Genomic DNA, 11,511 nt, shown 5'->3' with positions numbered 1-11,511 from the left:
AACCACCGTGCCTGTTTTTTTTTTGTTTTTTTTTTGTCCGTCGTGGGGCTTCAACTCTGGGCCTGGTCGCTGTCCCTTAGCTCTTCAGCTCAAGGCGAGCGCTCTACCACTTGAGCTACAGCGCCACTTCCGGTTTTCTGGTGGTTTATTGGAGATAGGAGTCTCACGGTCTTTCCTGCCCGGGCTGGCTTTGAACCGCGATCCTCAGATCTCAGCCTCCTGAGTAGCTAGGATTACAGGCGTGAGCCACCAGCGCCCGGCCGTGCCTGTTTTTTAAACTAGAGTTATTTATTGAACATTTATTAGCAAGACATTATGCCACACATTAAATTTTTATGCTGTAACAATTAGCTCTGAGAGGGGAAAAAAACGTTTTTGCCCACAATCAGCTACTTGTGACTCTCCTTCATTTATGTTATACGTGGAACAAACACATTTACCCAAACAAGTTGAGTATATTTTAGAGAGATATTCACCCATGTACCTAATATTAGTAGAAGCTACAAAGCACTCTTCATCCCTGAGTATCCAGGAAACATTATTATACTCAAGTAACTATATAGTAAAAGAACTTCTAAAAAGCACATGTACTGAATTTACAGCCAATAGTTTTCAACAGAAAGCTATTGAACAGTTGACAAGTGTGTCAGAAAAGCCAATAAGAAGCCAAAAAGGGTCTAATTCCAAGTTATTTAGGAGATTGGGATGTGAGAATCATGGTTTGAAGCTAGCCAAGGAAAGAAAGTCTGTGAGATGCTTATCTCCAATTAACCATCAAAAGGCTGGAAGTGGAGATGGGGCTCAGGTGATAGAGTGACAGCCTTAAGCAAAAAAGCTCAGAGACAGTCCAGATTCTGAGTTCAAGCCCCAGTGCCAGTACAAGAAAAAAAATCCTAAAAAGTTATCATTGTTTTCTCAGAAATCTAACAGATCCCTAAATACTCCTTGTAATTTCTCCTCATTTTATTAATGCTGGACACCTGAGGCCAGGGGCTACAAACTGAACTTCTATTGAATTCTGGAAGGAAGCCAGGAAATAAGTGATGCAGAAAAGTTATTTCTCCCACCACTGAAATGCCCTAGTGACTAAAACATGATCAACAGTAAAGTAGGGACTTAACCTGAAGAGGTTAAGGGCTTGACTAATAGTACATTAGTAACTGAAAATGGAACTCAAGTATTAACCTTTCAGGCATATACTGCCCATTAAATGACTTCCTTCCTTCTACCCCTGTTCTTACAGTATAAAATAGAAATTGTTTAGATACAAAGTTATATAACATGATGTTCTGACACGTGTATGTTAGATAAATCAAGCTAATATTCATCATACATATTTGGTTTTTAATAGTGAGAACATTTGTCCCAAGGTTAACCCTCTACCACTTGAGTCACAACTATATTTCAGACTTTTTTTTTTAGTGGTTAATTGGAGATAAGAATCTCAGGGATTTTCCTGCCCCAGCTGGCTCTGAACTGCGATTCTCAGATCTCAGCCTCCTGGGTAGTTAAGGATTACAGACATGAGCACTGGCATACAACACATTATTAACTTTAGTCATTCTTCGGTACAGTAGCTCTCCAGAATATATTCATCTTGTCTGAAACTTTGTCCCTTTCTGATAGCTCTCTGTTAATCTTTCTTGGGTACTTCCTTTACAGTATTTCTGAGGCTGCTAAGTTGCTCTTCCAGCCTTAAAACATCCAGAAAAAGCAGGCACTTAAATTTATCATGTATAATAGAAAAAGCAAAGCAAACAGGGAACAGAATCTGGGATCTTGAGCTCTACAAATCAGGTCTGAAACCTGTCCGAGGTGGGATGTGGGAATCCGACGAAGGCCTAGTAAAACACCCTTAGCCAGACAAAAACCTACCACATCTTTTTCCAACAAACAACCAGGTGGCTAAGGCGCCCAGAACACTGGCTCAGACGCACTACTGCGCACGCATCTCCGCTAAGGTGCCGGTGTCCACGTCCAAGAAGAGCACGCCAGAGCCACAGCTGGCAATTCTGAGAAGACCAAGGTCGGCGGAGCGCCTGGAGGAAACGAGACCGGCGTCCCCCGCCTGAGAACTACGGGAGCTCACGAGGGACCTATCAAATCACCATCCAGTCAGCTCCGCGATAAATACACTCTCACTGTTGTCTATCTAGAGGCGGGCTCACACCTCGAAAAGGCTTACTCTCCCCACACGCCTCGAGTTCCCAGAGCTCCTAGCAACCACCCGCAAAGTAAGGCGGAAGAACGCTTTGGTCCCGCCCCGTCGTGCTAAGCGTGGCCCAGTGAAGAAACTCATTGGCCCAATCACCTTGGCGAGAACTGACTCTAGCCAATCAGAGGAAGGTATGGAAGGGCGGGCTGAAGAGGTCACAGGCGCACGCGCACTTGGGAGTAGGGCCCAGGTGCAGTGGCGGTGTGGTGGAGCCGGGTGCTGGTGGAGTCCTGTTGGCCCTCAAAATTCCCGCGTAGCCACTGCCTTCTTCTCCGGTCCTAGCCATGTTCCTCACCCGGTCTGAGTACGACAGGTCTGTGAGGCGGGGGGGAAGCTGGTTCGGAATTTGGCTGGGCGGGCCCAGGGCCCGGCCGCGGCCTGGGTTCTGCCGTGTCATGGGGCGCCCGGGGAACCCTAGTTTAGCCGGACCTGGGGATCTCTTGACCCTTCCGCGGTGCCCGGTGTGAGTCCCCAAACTGGACTCGAACGAATGGCCCATGTTTGTCCTACGGCTGAGTCACCGTGGGTCCTGACTGCGGAAGCGAGAAGCTCGGGTCTGTGCTTGAGGAAGGCTGGGGGTGGGGTGGGGTGGGGAACTCCAGTCTTTACCCCGGAGCAGTCGGGGGTCGTCACTCCTCTTCTCGAGCCGTGTGACCATCTGTCTTTACTGAGATGTGCGGCTGAAATAAAAAGGCAGTAGACACTGTTAAGTATGTTTGTAGAAACGGCATGCAGGGACATACCTCCCCCCCCCCCGCCCCCGAAAGCGGGAAGGCAGTCTCAACTCTGCTCGAATATATTGCCAATAATTTACTTTTGTGGGAATCAGAACTTAGAATGGTTCTTAGGCGATTTCTCATGATGCTCCTTTCACTTGACAACGTTTGTTTTCTGGCATTTATAAAAGTTTAAAGCAAGCTAACTTTAGCATTCATGTTTCCGAAAATCAAAGTTGTGTTATAATTGTTGATCGTGGAGCTTGAACTCGGCCTCGGCGCTGTCCCTGAGCTCCTTTGCCCAAGGCTACAACTTGAGCCACACAGCACCACTTCTGGTTTTTGAATGGTTAGTTCGAGGTAAGAGTCTCAATGGGCCTTTTCTGCCTGGGCTGGCTTTGAACCGCGATCCTCACATCTCAGCCTCTTGAGTAGCTAGGATTACAGGCGTGAGCCACTGGCACCTGACAAAGTTGTGTTATATTACAAAAACAGAAAACTTCCAAGTGTTGGAAATGCAAACTACTACCAAATCGTACTTCTTCATGCTATAGACATTTTGTACTTACAGTTTCAGTTTTGAGCAGTTAAGTTTTTGCACAACGGTCTTTGTTTAAGAGGTAGGAAAAGCAGACGTTTTCTTTGCATTAGGTAAAGTAACTGCTTTTCTTGGCAAGGATATGTGATTCTTGTTAAAATTTTGTCACCTGGAACTACCACTTTTTATACCTTTACTGACCCACAGAAGGTATTTTGAAACTTACTATCTAGTAAAATGGTTTTGTTTGCCATATTTAGCTTCTACGGCATTAACGAGAATAATATTTAGATGCTTGCCTAGCAAGTATGAAACCTTCCATTCAATCCCCAGGACAAGAGAGAGAGAGGGGATCAAGGAAAACTTCACAAAGGGCCTAGGTCTTATGAAGGGACCATTTTAATAAATATGGAGTCAATCGTTTGTAGTCAGAATAGAGGATGAACAGTGGGAAAACAACATATTTATGATACAAGTTAAGGGAAAGGAAACAGCAGGAGATTTGGGAAAAGCAAGACAATACTAGATAGTGAATGGTTAAAATTTTTGTTTTATTCTGTAGGCAACTTTGTGCCATCAATTTTCCTTTTAAGTTACCTTATAATTGTTGTTTATGAAGACTCATTGACTGGATTAGAAGAAAGAGCAAGTCAACACAAGTTAGGAGACTATTACAATAGTTAGGTGAAAGGGAATAAGGGCATTGGGAATGGAAAGAAGAGTGATATGTCACTGTGGAGGAGGAATTGATGTGAATTGGTATGGCTTGGCATAATATGGTAGTGTATGGGAGAAGATGGGAAGTAATGTGTAAAATCATTCAGGACTTCCTAGCTTAAGTGAATAGGGAGATTGGAGTTGTTTTTAAAATAAAACTGAAGTAGGAATGGTACAAGAAAAACCTGATTTGGAGGGGAATTAAATAATATTTCTGATTGGAAAATGTTGAGTGTTAGGTGCTAATGGCATATTGAAGTGAAAATGTTTCCTAGATTACCTAGGAAAAACATCAAACTGATAAGATAGGTATTTAGAATCTTGGTGCTTTGCATATATGAAATAGCCCAAGGAGACAAGTAAGTTTGAGAAGTAGGCCAAGACCAGAGCCTATATTCAGGATGTAGGATTGCCTCACTGGAATGAAGTTTTTAACTTAGGATGAAAAATATAATCATGCAGCAAATTGCCATTTACAGAATTCTTTCACACTATAAATCCATACTCATCTGTGACAAAGGCAGGCCAGTTACTATTTTTCCTTGGAAGCAGTCAAAGCTAATAAGTGGCAAAATTAGAGCTCAGTCTCATGTTTTCAGATCTCAGATTTTTCTTACAGTGATTTTTAAATTCATTTAGGAGCCAGTGGAGGGTTGGGATTCTGGGATTGACTCTCCACTCCAATTTAGCCATAATAATCTTCCGAGGCAGTGTAGTTGAGAACTAGGTTCTATAGTCAGATTTTCTAAATTCTAATTCTAGTGCTGACTCTTTTATGTTGAGTGACTTTGGGCAACTTAACCTCCTTGTGCCTTACTTTCCCTTTCTGTATATCTTTGTTAGAATAGTATTTCATAGGCTCATTTCAAAGATTGAGTTAAACTATTGAAAGACCTATAACAATGTCAGACATAGTAAATGCTCAACAAGTACCAACTTCTGTTGTTATTTTATATTTTGAAAACTATCTTTTGAAAAAAGTTTTATTGTTAAAAAAAGATACTACTGCATGCAACTGCATGCTCCCTTTCATAAAGTCCGTAAAACCAAGGTTTCACTTACATTCATTCGTTTGTTCATGTAAGTATGTATGTGTGTACGTGTGTGTGTGTGCACATGTGCATACTAGTGCTGTGGCTTGGACTAGGGGCCTAGTTGCTGTCCCTTAGCTTTTTTGTTCAAGGCTGCCACTGTGTCACTTGAGCCACAGTTTCACTTTCAGCTTTTTGGCAGTTAATTGGAGATAAGGGTCTGACAGATTTTTCTGCCCTGGGTGTGGCTTCCAACCTCAGTCCTCAGTTCTCAGCTTCCTCAGTAGCTAGGATTATAAGTATGAGCCACTGGTGCCCACCTTATTCATGTATTTTTAATTTTTACTTTTATGCCAAAAGCTTTTATAGCTACCACTATGATTGGTGTCCGTTCTCTATAGGGGTTTCCAACACAACCTGTGACATTTTACTAAAAAGTAAGATATTAACATCAAATGTACATAATAGAAGATAAGAAACTGCACATTTTCTTAAGAATTGCCTAATAGTTTGTGGACATGAATTTATTAAAGGAATTGGTTGGTGGGTTCAAGACTGTTCCAGACTGATTCAAGATTGAGATAGAAAAGTCACTTGCTCTCATTAGGTCATTTGGGAAGACTTCATAGGAGTGGGACAGGAGGATTCTCTTATAAGAGACCATTAACTTGAGAAACTGTTAATGTATCCCCAAAACGGTTATTGTGGGCAAAGTAGAGGGTATGACAGCATGCATATCCTATAGTCATCTAAGCTAGTTGTTAAGGAATGTGAGTGCAATGGCTATATGACTTATTTTTGGACAACTTTTAATATATATGTGTGTTTTCCTTTTTTAAATTATAGGGGCGTGAATACTTTTTCTCCTGAAGGAAGATTATTTCAAGTGGAATATGCCATTGAGGCTATAAAGGTATAGTAGCAACCTCACACTTGGCTAGCATAACATTTGGAATAAATGTGTTTTAGCCATTCCTTTAGAAAAGAAAATAGTTTTAACTGTTTTTAGAATACTTTTAATCCTTTTCCAGACATCTGTTTAAAACTTTGAGCAAATAAAAGCTTCATTACCATGTAAGTAGCTTTTTCTTAATGGGAGTGCAGGAACATATTTATGTTTATAATCCTCTTGGTTATAAAGATGAGTGTAGAAGTCCAGTTCAGCCCCTATATTACAGTTTTGTTGTCTTGATCACCTTTGTAACTTTGCTGGGAAAGATGTGAGTTTGTACTAAACATTAGAGACTGAATAGAGATGTGTACTGTAACATTAATGTAAAATCAAATAGCAATCTAAAACTTAGAAAGCAAACTATATCCTAAAGTTTGTTATCATGTGAGAACTATATTTGTTGAACTATAGGTAATCCAAATAGCTTTTTCAGTTGGATTTTTAAGATGTAACTTGCTCAGGTACTGAATGTTCATGCTTGTAATCTTGCTACACAGGAGGCTGAGTTATGAGGATAGTGGTTCAAAGCCAGCCTGGGCAGGAAAGTCTATGACCCTATTATCTCCAGTAAACTACTCAGGAAAAGTTGGAAGTGGCGCTGTGGCTCAAGTGGTAGAGCACTAGCCTTGAGCAAAAGAAGCTTGGTGACAGCACACAGGCCCAGCACATAGGCCCAGCAAAAAAAAAAAAAAAAAAAGTAACTTGATAAAATGGCAGTTAGAGAAAACATATAACTAAAATCTTTAAATACAGTGTTGAAAAATAATAGCTGGGGAATGCTTAAGAGAGAGGGAGAGGAAAAATAGAAAAGGAAGAAAAAAGAGACAGAGAAAAATAGATAACTAGGTCCTACCCTAGGTTTTTTTTGGAGTAAGGCCCAGGCATTAGGCCCCAGTTATTCTAATATTTAACAAAGATTGAAAATCATTGGTCCAGTCCAGACCTTATTACATACTTAAAACACCTATAGCTCCAGACAGAATTAATTTTAAAAAGTCGATATTTATATAATTTTAGTGGCAGAATATTTTCTCATGAGAGTTGAAAAAGTTCTTGAAGGAAACTTACCTCTGTATTGGATCAAGCCTAGCTTCCAGCCAGGGGTGTGTGGTTGATGCTTATAGTCCTAGTTACTCAGGAAGCTCAGATCTGAGTATTGAAGTTTGGAGCCTGCTCAGGTAGAGATGTATCTCTAATTAACCAGCAAAAAGCCAGAACTAGAGGCATGGCTCAACTGGTAGAGTTCCAGCTATGAGCAAAAGAGCTCAGTGAGAAAAAGAGGCTTAGCCTAAGTTCAAGTCTCAGTACCAGAACAACAAAGTTTAGCTTCCTGAAGTTTCCTTCAGTTGGGTCCTAGTTTCCCATTGGATCACATGGACTGTTTAAATGTTTTTATTCAGTTCCTCACATTATTGAAGAGAACTGCTATAGTCTTTGATATTGTTTATATGTTTCGATTTGGGCTTTGGCCAAATTAGTACTGGGGTGTAAGTAAACATACTATCACTTAAACCATGCCCTTCAGACCTATGAACTGTGTGTTTCAGAGTTACCTCTTTTCTAAATAGAGTGCATTGGGGAGAATAGTTGTGTAAGAATCTGGAAAAGTGGAAAAGAGATTGTGATTAGTTGAAGTTGTACAATAAAATTGCAAATTGCAATTATCACAAATTATTGTAATAATAGGACAGCAGATAATGGGCCACCTATAAATCAATTAGGTAATCATAAGATGTAATATTTATTTGAGCATCAGCCAAGTCAGTAGTTCTAGATTACCTAAAATATTGAGATGGTATTTGATCTTACATTAGGCTAGGATAGAGAACATAATGGCCCTTGATGGATGAGTCCTAACCATTCAAGTGAATGGAGTGAAAATTCAAGTGTCTGGAGTTTAAACAACCTGCTTTTGCCTTGGCAACCTAAGAGTAGCCAATGAGAAAACTATTTAGTAAATATTGTAGAGATAGAGGATGACTAAAAATGGCTGACCATAGAAGTGATTACTTGGAGATACTGTGTGAATAATATTAGTAAGATAGAGGCAACAGAAAAAAAAGTGGAAGAAAGAAAAATCTATATCAAAATTATGTCATCAAGAATCCAGACATTGGTTACTGTTAGTGAGTTATATTTAAGAAATATTGCATAGCTACATGTGGTGGTACACCTCTATAATCTTAATAATCTAGAGGCTGAGTTAGGAGGATTGTTGAGTTCTAAGCCAGCCTGGGCTATATAGCTAGATGCTGTCTTAAAAAACAAATAAATAAATTCATTTTGAATGTTCTCTCATTTCCCTTCATCTCCCCAGTTCCTACCAAAGCAGGTAGGAGGAGAAATTTAGACAGAATTACAATGTTGATTTATTTGGAGGGAACTATAAGTGTGAAAGGAAGATTACCTTGACTTTTGATATACTTTATAAGATAGCCTTTCTCAGAATTACTTACCTTTTTTGGATTGGAAGCCTAAAAGGAGATTTAAGTTGGGGGTATTGGAATAGTGTGAGAATAATATTTAGTGTTTGATAAATACTTTAACACTATAATCACACCTCCAACACTTTTTTGCTTTATTTTTCAGATAGAAATGAACCTAATTCTGTGAGCCTTTTACCCATTCCTCTGGTGTAACTGGTATTATAGGCTTGTATCACTTTGTGTGGCAAATAATACCAGTTACACCAGAGGAATGAGTATCTGGGATTACACATGCACATAGCATTACCAGGAGACAATCAGACGCAGTAGGGAGTCAAGTCAAGCTGGAAGAAACTTGTTTATTAACAGAGCAGGCCCTTTTTAAAGCAAAAAAAGAGCCGGTGGCCTGGCTGGGGAGGAAGAGGAACCAATCACTGTCAAGGTCACACCCTATCATGCACCTAAGCTTCCACGGGCTGGTTACACACTGAACGCAAAGCAAATTGGGCTCTGCCCACTCAACTCCCTCTCAGCGCCATCTTTGCTGCCCTGTGCCCTACACATGGCCAAAGGATTTTTTTTTTTTTAATTTTGCTTGTTCTGGAGCTTGAACTCAAGGCCTGGGCACTATCTTTGAGCTGTGTGCTCAGGGCTAGTGCTCTGCCACTTGAGCCATAGCTCTACTTTCTCGGCTCTTTGGGTGCTTACTTGGAGATAAGAGTCTATGGACTTTCCTGCCTGGGCTGGCTTTGAACCATGATCCTCAGATCTCAGCCTCCTGAGTAGGATTACAGGCATAAGTCACTGATACCTGGCCTGAAATATTTTTCTTTAGGAATTTTTTCCACTAATTAAAAAAAAAGTTGTTTCCTCTTAATTTTACACAGCCATTAGAAAGAATAAAATAATGTCATTTTGAGGGAAATGGATGGAACTAGAACAAATCATGTTAAGTGAGGTAAGCCAAGCTCAGAGAGATAAGGCACATGTTATCTCTGAGTGGAAATTAGATCTAAAATACACTGGGATATGATAAATTGTATAAGATTCTAGATACACACAATGAGACAAAAAGAAGATATTCTTAGGAGAGAAACACAAAGGCACAATGCTTAAGTGGCTCTTCATATTTATATAAAATAATATACATACTGAAACAAACTCCTGTGGAAACAAGAGACATCTTCCTTCCTTTCTTTCTTCCTTCCTTCCTTCCTTCCTTCCTTCCTTCCTTCCTTCCTTCCTTCCTTCCTTCTTTCCTTCCTTCCTTCCTTCTTTCCTTCCTTCCTTCCTTCCTGTCTGTCTGTCTGTCTGTCTGTCTCTTTTTTTTCTCTTTTCCTTCTTTCCTTTTTAGTCTTTTTGATGATTCTGTCTTCTTTACCTATGTATGGTGAGCTCACTGGACACTGATGAAAGTGAGTGGAGATGGGAGAGAGGGACTGAGAGAAAATGAGGGAACAGAAGACACTCTATGAAAGGAAATGTACTCATTACCTGATTCATGTAATTGTAATCCCTCTGTATATCACCTCTATAATAACAATGAAGTAAATAATTGCCTTTTTTTTTTTGTCCATCTGGGGCTTGAACTCTGGGCCTGGGCGTTGTCCCTCAGCTCTTCAGCTCCAGGCAAACGCTCTATCACTTGAGCCACAGTGCCACTCTAATTTTCTGGTGGTTAATTGGAGATAAAGACTTTTCCTGCCTGGGCTGGCTTTGAACCATGATCCTTAGATCTCAGCCTCCTGAGTAGCTAGGATTACAGGCATGAGCCACTGGTGCGTGGCTTAATTTAAAAACATTGTCTCCTCTTGAGGTGGCCAAATTTTTTAGAGTTCTTCAAATTATAAGTCTCAACCCATGTAGTAGGTATTGGTATCAACATACTGGTCAAAGAAATAGTTTTCTTTTTCTTTTTTATTGAGTTAGAGTCATGCTGGGTAGACAAGCTGAGCTCAAATTCATGATACTTCTTCCACTTCCCAAATGCTAGAATTACAGGCATGTACCATTACATTGGCTTGAGCATTTTCTTTTTGAAGTAGGATAGAACATTAGATAACAATTCCTTGCCTAGAGTATTGGCCACTGAGTTATTTTTATTTTCATGAAATATTTTTCCTATTGTATTTATATATTTGTATCTGCTTGTGGGTTTGAGTCATTGCATAAAATTTATTTGTTAGTGTAGAATCTGATTTTTTTAAAAAATAAAACTTTTATAGCAACTTCTGTAGAGAAGACAACTGCTTCTTATTTCATGCCAAGAGATTATTTCCGGCTTCTGGCTCAGAGCTGAGTGAGGAAAGAAAGCTAGGATTTTAACATTAGATTCTTTATATTTTTAATAAATTAGTTGGTTTTTCTGTTTAGTACCTCTCCCTCTGACTATAGTTGGTGGGGCCCCACAATCCAAAGGCTCTTCCTTCTCTAGAGAATAAGCCTAGGTTTTTTAGCCTTCCGAGTAGCCAGGATTACATATGAACCATAGGTGCCCAACTATTTATGCCTTTTTTTTCTTTTGGTGCCAGTTCTAGAGCTTGAACTCAGGGCCTGGGTGTTGTCCCTGACCTTTTTTTGCTCAAGGCTGACACGTGAACCACAGCTCTGCTTCTGGCTTTTTTTTTTTCTTTTCTCTTTTTTTTTGTATATTGATTAATTGGAGATAAGAGTCTTCATGAACTTGTCTGCCCAGAATGGCTTCAAATTGTGATTTTCAGATCTCAGCCTCCTGAGCAGTTTGGATTACAGAAGTAAGCCACCAGCCTCTATGCCTTTTTTTTTTTTTTTTTTTTTTTTTTTTTTTTTTTTGAGTCCAGTCGTGGGGTCTGAACTCTGAGCCTGGGCACTGTCCCTCAGCTCTTCAGCTCAAGGCTAGCGCTCTACCACTTGAGCCACAGTGCCACTTCTGGCTTT

General features: G+C 40.2%; 1 protein-coding gene across 1 annotated transcript in view; it reads left to right on the top strand.

Moving 5' to 3' along the window:
- Nucleotides 1–2,379: 2,379 nt before the first annotated feature.
- Nucleotides 2,380–11,511, top strand: part of Psma5 (proteasome 20S subunit alpha 5) — a 28,385-nt gene continuing 19,253 nt past the window's right edge. Inside the window, exons 1-2 of the mRNA XM_070006203.1 lie at nt 2,380–2,528; nt 6,064–6,130. Of these exons, the coding sequence (XP_069862304.1) occupies nt 2,500–2,528; nt 6,064–6,130 (96 nt within the window). The 5' untranslated portion in view covers nt 2,380–2,499. The remainder of the gene's footprint in view (nt 2,529–6,063; nt 6,131–11,511) is intronic.

This window comes from Dipodomys merriami, unplaced genomic scaffold, assembly GCF_024711535.1.
Source record: "Dipodomys merriami isolate MVZ:Mamm:240054 unplaced genomic scaffold, mDipMer1.0.p SCAF_7, whole genome shotgun sequence".
Lineage (NCBI taxonomy): Eukaryota > Metazoa > Chordata > Mammalia > Rodentia > Heteromyidae > Dipodomys > Dipodomys merriami.
This window is presented reverse-complemented; position numbering and strand designations above follow the sequence as displayed.